Source organism: Saccopteryx bilineata, chromosome 3 (assembly GCF_036850765.1).
Source record: "Saccopteryx bilineata isolate mSacBil1 chromosome 3, mSacBil1_pri_phased_curated, whole genome shotgun sequence".
NCBI lineage: Eukaryota > Metazoa > Chordata > Mammalia > Chiroptera > Emballonuridae > Saccopteryx > Saccopteryx bilineata.
This window is the reverse complement of record NC_089492.1, coordinates 377,097-391,502: the sequence shown is the minus strand read 5'-3', so window position 1 is coordinate 391,502 and position 14,406 is coordinate 377,097. Positions and strand designations below refer to the sequence as shown.

The 14,406-nt window shown below is 63.6% G+C and overlaps 3 protein-coding genes across 4 annotated transcripts; 2 read left to right on the top strand and 1 right to left on the bottom strand.

Moving 5' to 3' along the window:
- Nucleotides 1–51: 51 nt before the first annotated feature.
- On the top strand, nt 52–3,893 carry GPT (glutamic--pyruvic transaminase). 2 transcript variants are annotated; one of them, XM_066265402.1, is made up of 12 exons: nt 52–118; nt 1,170–1,335; nt 1,459–1,548; nt 1,624–1,732; nt 1,891–2,024; nt 2,181–2,424; nt 2,566–2,645; nt 2,723–2,859; nt 2,962–3,136; nt 3,236–3,391; nt 3,487–3,599; nt 3,679–3,893. In XM_066265402.1, exons 2-12 carry the CDS (start codon nt 1,174–1,176, stop codon nt 3,767–3,769), a joined length of 1,491 nt encoding a protein of 496 aa, XP_066121499.1. In that variant the 5' UTR covers nt 52–118; nt 1,170–1,173; the 3' UTR covers nt 3,770–3,893. The 2 variants fall into 2 exon arrangements, with proteins under 2 accessions (XP_066121499.1, XP_066121500.1); XM_066265403.1 differs by having other exon boundaries at nt 56–111.
- A 141-nt stretch (nt 3,894–4,034) lies between these two features.
- MFSD3 (major facilitator superfamily domain containing 3) lies at nt 4,035–7,120 on the top strand. The gene is made up of 5 exons (XM_066265408.1): nt 4,035–5,969; nt 6,282–6,429; nt 6,514–6,638; nt 6,704–6,813; nt 6,905–7,120. The coding sequence occupies exons 1-5, from the start codon at nt 5,288–5,290 to the stop codon at nt 7,076–7,078; spliced, it is 1,239 nt and encodes a 412-aa protein (XP_066121505.1). The 5' UTR covers nt 4,035–5,287; the 3' UTR covers nt 7,079–7,120.
- An 82-nt stretch (nt 7,121–7,202) lies between these two features.
- On the bottom strand, nt 7,203–14,380 carry RECQL4 (RecQ like helicase 4). The gene is made up of 22 exons (XM_066265362.1): nt 14,249–14,380; nt 14,151–14,184; nt 13,952–14,037; nt 13,604–13,744; nt 12,498–13,292; nt 12,291–12,417; nt 12,076–12,171; nt 11,851–11,973; nt 11,676–11,768; nt 11,458–11,594; nt 10,937–11,020; nt 10,678–10,857; nt 9,687–9,866; nt 9,476–9,617; nt 9,141–9,403; nt 8,814–9,066; nt 8,609–8,738; nt 8,360–8,529; nt 8,111–8,291; nt 7,884–8,031; nt 7,635–7,743; nt 7,203–7,528 (listed from the first exon to the last, which is right to left on the bottom strand). Exons 1-22 carry the CDS (start codon nt 14,330–14,332, stop codon nt 7,404–7,406), a joined length of 3,681 nt encoding a protein of 1,226 aa, XP_066121459.1. The 5' UTR covers nt 14,333–14,380; the 3' UTR covers nt 7,203–7,403.
- Nucleotides 14,381–14,406: the final 26 nt, after the last annotated feature.

The window sequence follows — 14,406 nt, the reverse complement described above, 5'->3', positions numbered from 1 at the left end:
GCTCCGCCTGGGGCCAGGCCCATATTAACCTGCACTCTGACCAGGAGGCCAGAGGGCCAGGCCTGCACGCAAGGAGGCTGAAGTGGCGGCGAGTGGCAGCGGAGCAGAAAGGTGCGAGGTGAGAGGCCAGCGTCTGGGCTCCTGTGGACCCTCCAGCTGGCTGGCAGGAGCAGAGGAGCCAAGGCTCCCCTCTGGCACGGCCAGCCACCCCTGGCCCAGCTCAGAGGGTAGGCTCCCTGACCCTCAGCCAGCTCAGCCTCCAGTGCCATAGCTGGGGGTAGCCACCCTAGGGCAGGGCCTGTGGAGGTGGGGCCCCGAGGGCCTATCACTGCTCACTTCCCACTCTGCACCAATTGGCAGCAACTGGGAAGCAGAGCTAAGGTCACCCTGCCTGTGGTATGGCCCCAAAGGCAGCCCCAGGCTGGCCTCTTGAAAGGGCACACCACAGCGCCTGGAGTAGCAGGTGTCCAAGGGCCCTCCCCCAACACTCCAGCCCAGAGACTTAGGTCTCACAGTGCAGACAGTGACCAAGGTCTAGTCACAGGGCTCATGCAGCCCCCGGCCATGGCCACCAGCCCAGAGGGGTGAGAAGGAAACCCCTGTCTGAGCTCCTCACTCCCCTCCCCCAATACCCTGGAATTCCTGGTGCCAGGCTAAGTTACCTGGGAGACAGGCCTGCTGACTCAAGCAAAAATGGAGGGCCTCAAAAGGCTGGGCCTTTGCCCCGTGCTGCCGTAAATCACCATTCTCCCCGGAGGCATTCAGTTGACCTCCCTTTCCCCAGACCTAGTCCCTCAGAGCTTCCTGAACCCTCAGTCCCTACCCCCCCCGTGGGTCTCCTGCTTCCCCTGTCCTGGGGACAGGGCAGGCACTGGGCCGAGCCCCAAGTCCCGCCTGTCTCCTCACCCACTCCCTATTTCCCTGAGGCAGAGCTGTGCCCAGATGGGTGGGGCAGGGCCCGGTGGCCCCAGCAGCCCCAGCTCCTCCTCCAACCTTTCTTGTCCCGTTCACTGGGGCCAGCAGGCTGTAGTGAAGAGCCCTCTTGCCTCAGCCCCCCACCCAGGCTACCCCTTACCAGCCCTGGCCTGTTGGGCCAGAACTCAGCTGCCCTCATACCCACTTCTGGATCCTGCCACTTCCTGAGCCGTTTTTCTGCGTGGTCTGAGCAGGGTCATGGCCTTGAGGGCAGGTGACCACAGCCAGGCTGCAATGAGCGGGCTGAAGGAAAAGGTGCTCACTCTGGACACCATGAACCCTTGCGTTAAGAGAGTGGAGTATGCGGTTCGTGGCCCCATTGTGCTACGTGCCCTGGAGCTGGAGCAGGAGCTGCGCCAGGTATGGCCCCGGATCCCATCCCACCCCTGCATTCGGGGCTGTACCTGGGCTGCACTCTCCTGAAACAAGGGGTTTCCGGAGTGACAAGGTCCCTTCTCAATATCCCTGCCGCCCTCGTCCCAGGGTGTAAAGAAGCCCTTCACTGAGGTCATCCGCGCCAACATTGGGGACGCACACGCCATGGGGCAGAAGCCTATCACTTTCCTGCGCCAGGTGAGGCTCACGCTGCCCTGGCAACCCCTCCCCCATCAGCCCATGTGCCCTGGCCTCAGCACTTGCTCCTCCCAGGTCCTGGCCCTCTGCGTCCACCCGGATCTCCTGAAAAGCCCTGACTTCCCCGAAGATGCCAAGAGAAGGGCAGAGCGCATCCTGCAGGCCTGTGGGGGCCACAGCCTTGGTAACTGCCTGTGCCAAGGCCCCCCCCCCCCGGGGGGGTGGAGGGAGCAGAACTGGAGGAAGGGGGTGGATCCGCCCACTGGAAGGGGAGGACCTTTTCGGGAAGGCTGCCTGGGGACCTTACCGGTCCTCCCGCGTCTTGCCCCGCCCCTGGCACAGGGGCTTACAGTAACAGCGCCGGCATCCAGCTGGTCCGCGAGGATGTGGCGCGGTACATCCAGCGGCGCGACGGAGGCATACCTGCAGACCCCAACAACATCTTCCTGTCTACGGGGGCCAGTGACGCCATCGTGGTAGGCCGGGGCCAGGGCAGGAGCATACAGTGACTTTTTGTGTGTGGGCCGGCTGGCCAGCGAGGCCCCTCCTGGCACGCGGGCGCGGGTTAGTGGGAGGGGGAGACGGGTGCAGCCACTGGCCCGGCTAACACCGTCTCCCCACCCGGCCCGCAGACGGTGCTGAAGTTGCTGGTGTCTGGCGAGGGTCGGACGCGCACGGGCGTCCTCATCCCCATCCCTCAGTACCCTCTCTACTCGGCCGCCTTGGCCGAGCTCAACGCGGTGCAGGTGGACTACTACCTGGACGAGGAGCACGCCTGGGCGCTGAACGTGGCGGAACTCCGGCGCACGCTGCTCCAGGCCCGTGGCCACTGCCACCCCCGCGCGCTCTGCATTATCAACCCGGGCAACCCCACCGGTGCGCCGCCCGCCCCGGCCCGCCCCTCCCGGCCCAGCTCCCCGCCCCGGCCGCACGCCCCCGTCCCACCGCCCGCCCCGCGGAGAGCAGTGCGCGCCACCTGCTGCTGATCACGGCCTTGCCGCGTCCCTCGCGCCCCAGGGCAGGTGCAGACCCGCGAGTGCATCGAAGCCGTGATCCGCTTCGCCTTCGAGGAGCGGCTCTTTCTGATGGCTGATGAGGTGCTGGCAGGGGCGCGTGGGGTTGGGCGTCTAAGGCCATCAGTGGGCTCCCCCGTTAACGCCCGCCGCTCGTCCAGGTGTACCAGGACAACGTGTACGCCGAAGGCTCTCAGTTCTACTCGTTCAAGAGGGTTCTCATGGAGATGGGGCCGCCGTACGCGACGCAGCAGGAGCTCGCCTCCTTCCACTCGATCTCCAAGGGTTACATGGGCGAGTGCGTGCGGGCCGGAGTGGGGGCTGGGGGGGGGGGTCGCTCTCTGATCCTGTAAACTGCCTTTCGACCCTGCCTCAACGACCGCCCGCTCTCGCACGGCAGGTGCGGGCTCCGCGGCGGCTACGTGGAGGTGGTGAACATGGACCCCGCGGTGCAGCAGCAGATGCAGAAGCTGATGACCGTGCGTCTGTGCCCGCCCCTGCCGGGCCAGGTCCTACTCGACCTGGTGGTCAGCCCGCCCGCGCCCTCGGAACCTTCCTACTCGCAGTTCCAGGCGGTGAGCGGGACCGGGGGCGTGGAGGGACAGCTGGAGTGGTGAGCGGGCTGGGCTAGGGGACGCCGCGCCCCCGCCTGATGGTGGGCCCTCCCTCCGCAGGAGAGGCAGGCGGTGCTGGCCGAGCTCGCGGCCAAGGCCAAGCTCACCGAGCAGGTCTTCAACGAGGCTTCTGGTATCCGCTGCAACCCGGTGCAGGGCGCCATGTACTCCTTCCCGCGCATACAGCTGCCTCCACGCGCGGTTCAGCGCGCTCAGGTGTGGCACCCGACCCGCAGGGCGGGCCAGAAGGGAGGGCGGAGTCCGAGACGCCCCGCCCTGACCGCTCCGACCACCCCCACTCTCTCCTCCAGGAGCTGGGCGTGGCTCCGGACATGTTCTTCTGCATGAGATTGCTGGAGGAGACCGGGATTTGTGTGGTGCCGGGCAGCGGCTTCGGACAGCGGGAAGGCACCTATCACTTCCGGTGAGGTCTCGCCGCACAGCCCCGTTTTCCCGCGGCCCCCACGTTCTTTGCTCTCCGCTTACCTTCCTCCCCCTTTTAGGATGACCATCCTGCCCCCCATGGAGAAGCTGCGGCCCCTTTTGGAAAAGCTGAGCCAGTTCCACACCAAGTTCACCCGCGAGTACTCCTGAGTACTGCTGGGCACCAGGCCCGGTGGCCCTCGACTGGCAGTGCCCTGGGTGCTGGGGGTCTTGCCGCCTGTAGGGTTGGGCCCCTGCCTCTCTGCAGTTCTCTAATAAAGCTGTGAGAGTCTGACTCCTTGGCGGAGGTGTGCACACCTGAGCACGCCTACCCCATCTGTCTCCTGATTGCCTTTCTGCCAGGCCTGTTCTGCCTTCAGGAGAGGTGGTCAAAGAGGACTCCCAGAGGAGGTGGACTTCCTGGCCATCGCAGCACCTCTGGTGGGCTTGTTCTCCTGTGGGGACTCAAAGAGGAAGTCTTGTTTTCCTCCTAACTGCCACCTGCGGCTGCTGGTGGAGCAAAGGAACAAACGGGTGTTGCTCAGCCTGTGTCTGTTTGAAGTGTGACATTTGAGTGCAAATGCAGTCCTTGGGCTGGGAGGCAGTGAGGGCAGGCAGGCCCTCTCTGGAGCTTGAGCACCTAAAGACAGGTGCTGAAGAAAATAGGTAAGATGCTGAGGAAGAGGAGCCCTGGGCTGGAGGCAGGTCGGCAGCCCTGTGTCCTTGCCACCGGAACACATGGATGAGTGCCTACTGTGTGCACGCCAGACATTGTTGTGGGTTGCTGCACAAAAGGTCCTCTGAGGTAGGCATGGCAGTCTCAATTTTAAAGACGAGGAAACATGGGTGCCCAAGTGTGTGGAAATGACAGGAAACCCTCTCAAAATGGCCTGAGCAGCTGAGAGAATGTTTGGTTCAAGTGTATCGGGAGTCAGCTTCAGGGACCCAGGGACCTAGAGACAGGAGGCAGTTAATTATCCACAGGCCACACTTCAGTCCTCCTTCGGGTCCTATGGAGCATGGTGGAGAGGAACCCCTCTTGCCCCTCTGGGAAGGAGAGGCCACAGGGAACCCCACATTCGGCTTCCCCTTGGCTGGACCTCTCTCGGAAGGGCCAGCTGGAGTTGGCTGGGCTTGGTCACTGCTGAAGCCTCAAGCACAGTGAGGACCAAGGTGTGGAAATACCCTGTACTAGACCGTGGGACTTTAAGAGGCCAGCTCCTCCATGGGAAATGCTGGAGGGACCGGGCGGCCTCTGGTGAGTTGCCAGGAAGCACTTCTGGATAATTCGAGTCTGGGGCCAGACCTGATAACCCTGAGAAGGACCGGAGTGGATCGCTTGGCGGCCTCCTACTCTGGAGACCCTCTGGTATTTGCGGCTCACCCGCAGTACCAGGCTTGGCCACCGGGGACACCCGAGTAAGGCGGGCGGTCTGGCCCGCTCCGGCGCTCTATGACCCACTTCTCCGGACCGCGCTGCCTGCCTGCGGTACAGTGCTGAGCAGAGAACGGCCGGCCTGGGGCTCTGCTGGGTATGGACGCCATCCGGCCCAACTGTAACTCCGCCTGCCTCAGTCCAAAGGCCATGCCGCCGTTTGACCCTTGACCCGACCAGACCACACTCAGAACCGTTTTGCCTGGTCCACCCCAGTCCCGGCCTTGATTCGGCCCCAGCCAGCTCTCCTGGCCATGCGTGGGAAGTTGCTGCCGTTGGCTGGGCTCTACCTGGTGCAGGGCCTGCCCTACGGGTTGCAGTCGGGCCTACTGCCCATGCTGCTAAGGGCAGGTGGCCTCTCCCTGACACGCGTGGGACTGGCCAAGGTGCTGTACGCTCCCTGGCTGTTCAAGCTGGTGTGGGCCCCACTGGTTGACACGTGGGGCTCCCCCAGGGCCTGGCTGACGCTCAGCACGGCTGCTCTGGGCCTGGTGTGCGGGCTGCTGGCAGCCCTGCCTCCTGTGGAAGCTGGCCGGGCGGAGCTGCCCATCACCGTGGCAGTACTGCTTTTGTTGCTGAACCTGGGTGCAGCTGTGCAGGATGTGGCCCTGGACACACTGGCTGTGCAGCTCCTGAGCCCCGCAGAGCTGGGGCCTGGCAATACCGTGCAGGTGGTCGCTTACAAGCTGGGGGCAGCGTTAGCAGGTGGTGGGCTGCTGGCCCTTGTGCCGACACTCTCCTGGCCCTGGCTGTTTCTGCTCCTGGCTGCCACCTACTGGCTGGCTGCTTCTCTGGCTTGGGCTGCACCTGCTCTGCAACTGCCCTGGCCTCAGCCCTCAAAACTCCCCCACCACACCCAGCACCTTAATCTACAGGACTTGCTGGCTGTGTCTGGGACCTTGTGGACTGCAGGCTTTGTGTTTACTTACAAGCTGGGTGAGTGAGGGCTTGGGTCAGGAAATGGGAGTGGGGACCTGGGGGAGCTCCTGGGGACCCACTTAGGGGCCGCTTTCTTTCTGGGGCATGCCCTGTGGGCTGGAGGCCAGCCCTAGCTGAGCCTTGCCTTTTGTCCTCATTCAGCTCAAGTGCCATGGCCACTCTGAGCTCCCACCATGACCTCTTGGTCATAATGACCCAGAGCTTTGCCAATGCTATTTTCTGTCTCAGCACCAGAGGCAGGGTAGTGGCCTGCCTGAGCCCAGAGATGGAAAAGAGAAGTGGGCACACACCTGCTCGTTTTTCTCACAGGTGAGCAGGGCGCTAGCAATCTGTTTCCACTTCTTCTGCTGGACCGAGGCCTCTCTGCCCCAGAGCTGGGGCTGTGGAATGGTGTGGGTGCCGTGGCCTGCTCCATTGCTGGCTCGTCCCTGGGAGGAGCCCTGCTGGCCAGGCACTGGTGAGCCTTCCTCAGCCTGCCCTGCCCACCTGCTTCCCCTTAGATCTGCCCTGCACACCTGACCGCCCAGTTTCCCCACTCTAGGAAGCTGCTACCCCTGCTGAGGTCAGTGCTCTGGTTCCGTCTTGGGGGCCTGGCTTACCAGACCACCCTGCTCTTCTACCTGGACACTCTAGGAACCAGGCTGGGCCCTGGCACAGTCCTGAGAGGTGAGAGGTTGGCCATGGGGGGAGGAACAGTGTGTCCTGGGCCCTGCTGACCTTGGTCCTCCCAGGGGCAGCCTTGCTGAGCCTGTGTCTGCAGCACTTCCTGGGGGGCCTGGTCACAACTGCCACTTTCACCCTGATGATGCGTTGTAGCCAGCTGGCACCCAGTGCCCTGCAGGTGAGGGGGCACGGTTGGGACATGGAGGGGGTGAGGGATGGGATCCAGACAAGTCCTGGCCTGACCACAACACCCACCACCACCACCACAGGCCACACATTACAGCCTCCTGGCCACCCTGGAGCTGCTGGGGAAGCTGCTGCTGGGCACGCTGGCCGGAGCCTTGGCCGACAGCCTAGGACTCGGCCTCTGTTTCTCACTCTTCCTTGCTCTCTCAGCCACACCTGTTCTGTACCTGGGCCTGGCACCCAGAGCCCTCGCCTGAGCTGAGAGGCTGGACTGGTCAATAAAGCCGAGCACGACTATGGCCTATGTGTGTCTGTTAGAGATGTGTGGTATCTGAGGCTGTGGCAACACCTCATCAAAAAAGACAGTCCCTAAAAACAACGTATGCATCATTTTTTCTGTATTTCGAGGCCTCTTTTTTGTCTATGTTCCTGACATTGGGCTTTCCCAAGGTGGCCAGTCACTGTCCTGGACACCGATGTCCCCCTTGCCTTTGCCTTGCACGTGCCACTCTCTGTGCTATGATACACCCGTTCACAAGCACGTCTGGCATGGGGGAACAGGGTCAGCCGGAGGCAAGCTGTTCAGCGGCCCCACAGCAAGATCTCCTCTGTGGCCAGCTGCATCAGGGAGTGGAAGCTCAGGTGCAGGTATTTCCTCCAGAAGCGCCGGTCCCGCCCATACACCTGGGCTGGAAAGCAGGGGCTTCCTGTGGGGGAAGGGGAGACAAGGAATGGTGTGGGTGCCTCGACCTGACAACTGTCAGCGAGGTCTAGCTCCCTGCCCCGTGCAGGCTGAGCCTCCAGGGCCCTCACCGATGCCGTGGAAAATGCGGGCCACAGCCCGGCCGGAGAACTGCTGCTCCGGCCACAAGGACAGGAAGTGGCGGACGTCCCGGCGGATCTGGTCCTCCCAGTCCTGGAGCTGCGGGTGGGGTCACGTCAGGCCAGCCTGAGCTTCCATGGTAACAGGCACCACATGGCCCAGTGTGGTGCAGGAGGTGGGCAGGGGCGCATGTTTGTGCCTGCCCAGCCTTGCCCGGGCCGGGAGGGGCCGGCACTCACCTCAGCCTGCCCAGGCTCTGGGCCCTGTGCTTCCTTCTCATCCCCTGGCCCCTCTTCCTCAAAGTAGCGGCTGAGCAGCGCCCTGAGGCCGAGGCTGCGGTCCTCATCCGGCTGCTCCAGGCATGGTCCACAGCTGGGGAAGGCTGTGCTGGGGTGGGGTGAGCTCCTCAGAGCTGCCCTGGGGGGGCGGTGTTTGGGGTGGGGGTGGGTCACACACTTTCCCATACCTGTGAAATGCCTGGTACAGAAGACGCAGACAGGCCAGGGCCTCCCGCTCTCTGGCCTGCACTCGACCATATAAGAAGTCACAGATCTGGTCCTTCTCCTGGGCTGTCAGGTCCCCAGGGCTATGCAGGTGGAAGGCCAGCTCACTGAACTCCACCAGCACCCCAGTACTCCGAGGCACACCTGCCAAACAGAGTGTTAGACAAGCAATTGGCAGACACGTGGCATGCAGGGCCAGGGGCGGGGCACACCTGTCTTGTGCTCCGAGTCCCACTGCAGTTGGCGGAGAGCCTTCTGCACAGGAGCCAGCTCCCAGCCCATTGAGTCCACCAGCTTGACCATATCAAACTCCACAGAGCTGCTTCCCCCACCTGTGTCCTCAGGTGGCTGCTGGGCCAAGCACACAGCCAGGGCAGGGCACCTGCACCAGGGAAGGAGCAAGTGACCGGCAGCCCAGGTTCTTGCCCCTCCCCCCATTCTGGGGTAGGACGTGTGCTCACCCGCGGGCCAGCGCCTGGAGCTGGGTAGGGCCCCCGGGGCATCGCAGGCGGCAGCGGGTGAAGGTGGGTGCCAGCAGCTCCAGCCAATGTTGTGGGTGCAGCTCCAAGTAGCACAAGAGGGTCTCGATGACTAGGGGTAGAGCTGGGCTCAGGAAACACAGAGCTGTGGGGTGCCCCCCCCCCAATACCTAGTCCAGTTCCTCACCCTCCTCAGGCATGTCCAGAGCCTGCACTGTCTGCTGCACCGGGAGTGCCCGCTCATGGCCCGGGCACCGGGCTGTCTGCTCCTGGCTGGGCTGCTTGGCTGAACGCCTCTCCTTGCTCCCCTCTCCGTCCTCCTCTGATGACCACTGGGCACAGGCGCAGGGTGGGAATGCGTGCTGCACCAGTTTCTTCACAGCAAGGAAGTCGGTGGCATTGGCGTGCACATGCCTGCGCAGCTCCCAGAGGTCCTCCCCCTGCAGCAGGACAGCTGTGAACACACGGCCACAACCGGGCTGGGCGGGGGAAGCTCAGACTGGCAGGCGCCTACCTTGGGATGTAGAAAGAGGTGGCAGTGTGCAGGATGCCCGTCGCGCCCAGCCCGGCCTATGGCCTGCACGTAGCTCTCGAAGCTGGGGGGGAGCCCCAGGTGCAGCACGGCTCGAACATCTGGCCGGTCCAGCCCCATCCCAAAGGCCACTGTGGCCACCACCACCCGCAGCCGGCCCTCCATGAAGGCCTGTTGCACCTGCCGCCGCTCCCGGCTGCACATGCCGGCATGGTAGGCTCTGGCCACGGTGTCTGGGGCCTGGCCTGTAGGGAAGACACAGTTAGTGGGGTGCATTCCTGGGCAGGTCGTGGGGCACAGCCCCACTCCAGCCTCACCTCCAGGCCCTGGGGCCCTGGTCTCAGGCAGGCAGGTACGGAGCAGAGCAGAGACACGCTCAGTGTCTTCTCGTCTGTTACAGTAGACAATGACAGAATCCAGGGTGCGGAAACGATCACCCTGCAGCAGTGTCACTAGAGCCTGGTGAGAGATGGTGCTTAGTACAGACGATTAGGAGAGAGGGCCTCTACCAGCTAGGTGCACGCCTACCTGGTCTGGGTCCCTGTCCATGGACACAGAGAGGTGCAGGTTGGGGGGTATGGTGACTGGTCCCCTGACGACAGCCTCCTCGGCTATGCCCAGGTGCTTGGCTACACTGAGGGCAGTGCTGCATGTGGCTGTGGCCGTGAGACCCAGGAAGCAGCGCACACCCAGGCGTTCCCGGAGAACCTGTGCAGGAGCGAGGCAGTGAGGGTGCCCACACACACCCCCGGCCTGCTCCCCTGGATCCAGGATGACGGTGCCCACGCACACCCCCGGCCTGCTCCCCTGGATCCAGGATGAGGGTGCTCACGCACACCCCCGGCCTGCTCCCCTGGATCCAGGATGAGGGTGCCCACGCACACCCCCGGCCTGCTCCCCTGGATCCAGGATGAGGGTGCCCACGCACACCCCCGGCCTGCTCCCCTGGATCCAGGATGAGGGTGCCCACGCACAGCCCCGGCCTGCTCCCCTGGATCCAGGATGAGGGTGCCCACGCACAGCCCCGGCCTGCTCCCCTGGATCCAGGATGAGGGTGCCCACGCACAGCCCCGGCCTGCTCCCCTGGATCCAGGATGAGGGTGCCCACGCACATCCCCGGCCTGCTCCCCTGGATCCAGGATGAGGGTGCCCACGCACACCCCCGGCCTGCTCCCCTGGATCCAGGATGAGGGTGCCCACGCACAGCCCCGGCCTGCTCCCCTGGATCCAGGATGAGGGTGCCCACGCACAGCCCCGGCCTGCTCCCCTGGATCCAGGATGAGGGTGCCCACGCACAGCCCCGGCCTGCTCCCCTGGATCCAGGATGAGGGTGCCCACGCACAGCCCCGGCCTGCTCCCCTGGATCCAGGATGAGGGTGCCCACGCACATCCCCGGCCTGCTCCCCTGGATCCAGGATGAGGGTGCCCACGCACACCCCCGGCCTGCTCCCCTGGATCCAGGATGAGGGTGCCCATGCACACCCCCGGCCTGCTCCCCTGGATCCAGGATGAGGCTCACCTTGCAGACACGGAGGTAGCAGGGCCGGAAGTTGTGGGACCACTGAGAGAGGCAGTGGGCTTCATCAATGCAGACAAAGGCCACTGGAGGCAGCTGGGTGAGGCAGGCAGGGCTCCCAGCAGCAGCCCCAACCAGTGCTTCAGGCGACAACATCAGCACCTGCACTTGGGCTGCCCGTGCCTACAGATGGCAAAGTCAGGACCACCCCCCAGGGCCCTGCCTGCCACCCCCAGGGGCCCTGCCCCGTGAGGCCCCTCACCTTCTGCAGGGCAGAGTCCCGCTGCTTTCTCGTCATGCCCGAGTGAACACAGGAGGCCTTCAAGCCCGGGGGCAGGCCAGACACCTGCAGATGCAGAAGCACAGCCTGTCCAAGGCCACCCAACCCTAGCCCTTCCCCAAACACCTCTCCAGCTGCTCAGCCCAACAGCTCCCACCATCTCCAGCCCAGATCCTCTGAGGAAAGAATACCTGGAGTCCTAAGACTAAAAGGTCAGAGCTGCTGTGGGCCTGGGCTCAGAAGCAATGGGAACAAACAGACCCCACTGGGGATGTCTCCCTTCCCCACTGCTCCTTTTATGGAACAGACTGGCCAGCCGTGTCTCTGCTACCTTAAAGCAACTGCCAGGCCAGAGGCTGTGGACAGAGATGGTGGGCCACGAACCGTCAGGACCCTTGCAGGTCTGGGGTTGTGGGGGGGGTAGGAAGCAGCTCACGGGGACAGAAAAGTCGTGGGTGCCGGTGCCTGTCTTATGCCCACACCTGAGGGTCCTGTTCACACACCTGGTCGTCCATGAGGGACAGCAGAGGAGAGATGACCAGGGTGAGACAGGGGCTTCGCTGGGCGTAGAGCAGGGCAGGGAGCTGGTAACACAGGGACTTGCCAGCACCCGTGGGCAATACCAGCAGTGTGGACAGGCCTGGGTGGGACTGAGGTCAGCAGCGCTGCTCCGTCGCCTGGCCTCAGCCCTGCCTCACCCACCCCCAGCAGCCATGCTCACCAGACAGGATTCGCATAACCACGTGCTCTTGCCCAGGGCGGAAGGCTTGGTGCCCCAGCTGCTCCAGGGCCTGAAACACCTCAGCTGGTGTCTCTGTGGACACAGGTGTTGGTCAATGTGGCCCGAAGTTGCCCACCCCTCAGTCAAGGTTCTAGGCTCATAAGCATCCGCGCACCTACCACCTGCCCCAAGGGCCCTGGCACATAGAGTGGTGGCACAGTTGGGGGTGAGCAGGGTGCCTGCTCTGCCATGTGCATCAGCAACTTAGGCCCAGCAGGCTCTGGATCTTCTTCGTCTGCTGGGATCAGACAGGAAAGGGTGGTGTGGGAGCTGGCATCATTCTATGTAGCAAGGAGGATGCTGGATACTTCTCTACCAGGAAGCTGGCAGTCGCCAATACCTGTCCTCTGAGCTACTTCCTCCCATGTGGGCAGTGTCTGAATATTATCTTCACCTTTGCCACCCTCTTTGTGAGGAGCCAGAGTTGGTTTTAGTCCTGGAATAGGGAATTAGAGAAGTACCTTTTGCATAAGCCAGACTGTCCCCATTCCAAAGAGCACAACTCCCTCTCCAAACAGTGTTGGCTCAACACACCATCCAGTACAGAGGCCTCACCTGGTTGGGAGCACTCGGATGCCCAGTGGCCAAGCTGCCCACACTGGAAGCAAGAATCCTTGACTGTGACTCTGGGCTGACCACCCCCAAAATATTCCCCTTTCTTCTTCCACTTCTTCTTCCATGCCTGAGGTGGGGCACAAAGTGGGGGTAGGGTCAACAGGTGAGAGGCAGGAGGGGTAAGGGGAGCACCTGCCACTATCTTACCTGCTTGCGGAGGAGCCTGCCACGCAGGGCTGGGCCCCGAACATAGCGTTTCTGCTTCATGTTGAGCCGAACATAATTACCCCGGTCCCAAACAGCTGGCCTAGAAAGGACACAAGGTGGGCCTTGCCTACAGCTCCTGCGGCCACCCTGGCCCAACTTAAGGTGACCCTGCTGGGAGGCCGAACTGTGGTACCTGGGGGCCGAGGAGCTGCTGGGGGGCTGTAACTGCATGGGCTCCCCTAAACGGTCTTCTGCATGCACTGCAGCCCCAGCTTCCTCAGGAGGGGGACCCGCATGACTGCGTTGCTGTGGGTCCCGTGCGGGAGTCCTTTCTGGCTCCTCACTCTGTTTCTGCTTCTTGACTTGACTGCTGCCCGGCAGGGGGCTCCCTGCACTGACTCTGGCTGCCTGTAGAGTTGGAGCCTTCCGACCCTGTACAGGTGTCTCAGGGCCCATGCTGGGGGCATGGACAGATGGGACACCTGAAGTCAGAGTCTGTGGCTCCTCCACACCCAGGACAGGCAGGCAGTCCTCAGAAGTTTCTGGAAAATCTAGGGTCTCATTGTGGCACCGCTGCAGCCAGTCAGGGTCTAGAGAGCCCAGGCGCTGACTCAGGGACTCCTGCAGCTGCTGGAGCCGACCTGGCCTCTGCTGGGGCCTGGGAAACTGGGGTGACACTTCACTGACTTCCTCAGGAGATACAGGGGCAGCCCCTGCAGCTGGCGAACCCAGGAAAGGCACCTTGGGTGAGGGTCTTCGTGGAGGCCGGGTTATGCGGCCCAGGGCTGGCCCAGCCTGGGAGGGAAGGACACACAAGGAAGCAGGAGCTTAGGCCCTGGGCTGCTGCAGATTCTGGAACCTCACGGAGCCCCTAACCCATCCTCAGCGAGACTGGAATAGGAAGGAAGCTGAGGGCAGAAACTGGCTCTCACCTCCTTTCAGAAGGTGTGGCCTGGTTAGTGCTGGAGTGTGTGTGCTAGTGCAAACGTGTGTGTGTGTGTGTGTGTGTGTGTGCGCGCGCGCAGGAGTGTCTGGTGATCCGGCCCCTTGGGCTGAGAGCAGTTCTGGACCCAAACGGAACCGACTGTATGACTCTTACTCCTCACCTGTAGACTGTTCTTTAGGTTTGTTTTAAGTCTCTGCCCGTAGTCCTGCACGGAAATCCCAGAGCTCTTCCCTGGGGTGGGACGGGGACTCCGAGTTGCAGCCCGATTCAGATGGGACCCCCAGCAACTGGGCTCTGGCCTCTGCAGAAGACAGTGGGGACCCAGACCAAGGAAGGAAAAGCTGGTGTGGGGGAGAGAAGTGTCTCCAGCCCCGATCCCCAGCCCCCGAGACCTGAGGGGGGTCTGGCCCTCCACCCTGCCCACCCCTCCGCCCAAATTCTGTGCCTCACGGAGGCCTGGCCGTACAGAAAGCTAAACCGGGAGGGGAGGGGATCCGAGCCCGGGTACCTCCTCGGCTGCCGCCGGAAGCGACTGCACCTGGCCGCCTGCAGGGCCCAGGGCCTCCTTCAGAGCGCGGTACTCCCGGTAGAGCGCTGAGGGCGGGGTCAGCGGTCAGGGTACGGGTGCGTCCCGCTTGGCTCCCCTAACCCACCGTCCCTCCAACCGGCCCCGCGGCGCCCTCTCCGCCCGGCGCCCGCACGCTCACCGCGGGTCTCCTCCGGCGCGGCCTTCACGTCCTCCTGTGAAGGGAGCGTGTCAGCCCGGGGCCGCACCCTCAGCCCCCCGGCCCCGGACAGCCCGCACCTGGCCAGGACGCCGCCCGCGTTGCCGCTGGAATGCACGTTCCCACGCCTGCAACTGCATCCGCACGTCCCGCAGCCGCTCCATGACGCGCGCGCCAGACCCACGAACTCCGCGCCCCGCGAATCTCCCGCCGCGAGGGCGACGCCGGCGGCAGCCAA

Bases quoted from the DNA above. Each gene is read 5' to 3' on its own strand.
- GPT (XM_066265402.1), top strand. From the start codon at position 1,174: ATGGCCTTGAGGGCAGGTGACCACAGCCAGGCTGCAATGAGCGGGCTG. The intron at 1,549-1,623 runs GTGAGGCTCACG...TGCTCCTCCCAG, and splicing joins CTATCACTTTCCTGCGCCAG to GTCCTGGCCCTCTGCGTCCA. The intron at 3,600-3,678 runs GTGAGGTCTCGC...TCCCCCTTTTAG, and splicing joins GAAGGCACCTATCACTTCCG to GATGACCATCCTGCCCCCCA.
- MFSD3 (XM_066265408.1), top strand. From the start codon at position 5,288: ATGCGTGGGAAGTTGCTGCCGTTGGCTGGGCTCTACCTGGTGCAGGGC. The intron at 5,970-6,281 runs GTGAGTGAGGGC...TTTTTCTCACAG, and splicing joins TGTGTTTACTTACAAGCTGG to GTGAGCAGGGCGCTAGCAAT. The intron at 6,430-6,513 runs GTGAGCCTTCCT...TCCCCACTCTAG, and splicing joins GCCCTGCTGGCCAGGCACTG to GAAGCTGCTACCCCTGCTGA.
- RECQL4 (XM_066265362.1), bottom strand. From the start codon at position 14,332: ATGGAGCGGCTGCGGGACGTGCGGATGCAGTTGCAGGCGTGGGAACGT. The intron at 13,745-13,951 runs GTACCCGGGCTC...TGTCTTCTGCAG, and splicing joins TTCCGGCGGCAGCCGAGGAG to AGGCCAGAGCCCAGTTGCTG. The intron at 11,021-11,457 runs GTGTGTGAACAG...CTGCATCTGCAG, and splicing joins TGTCCCTCATGGACGACCAG to GTGTCTGGCCTGCCCCCGGG.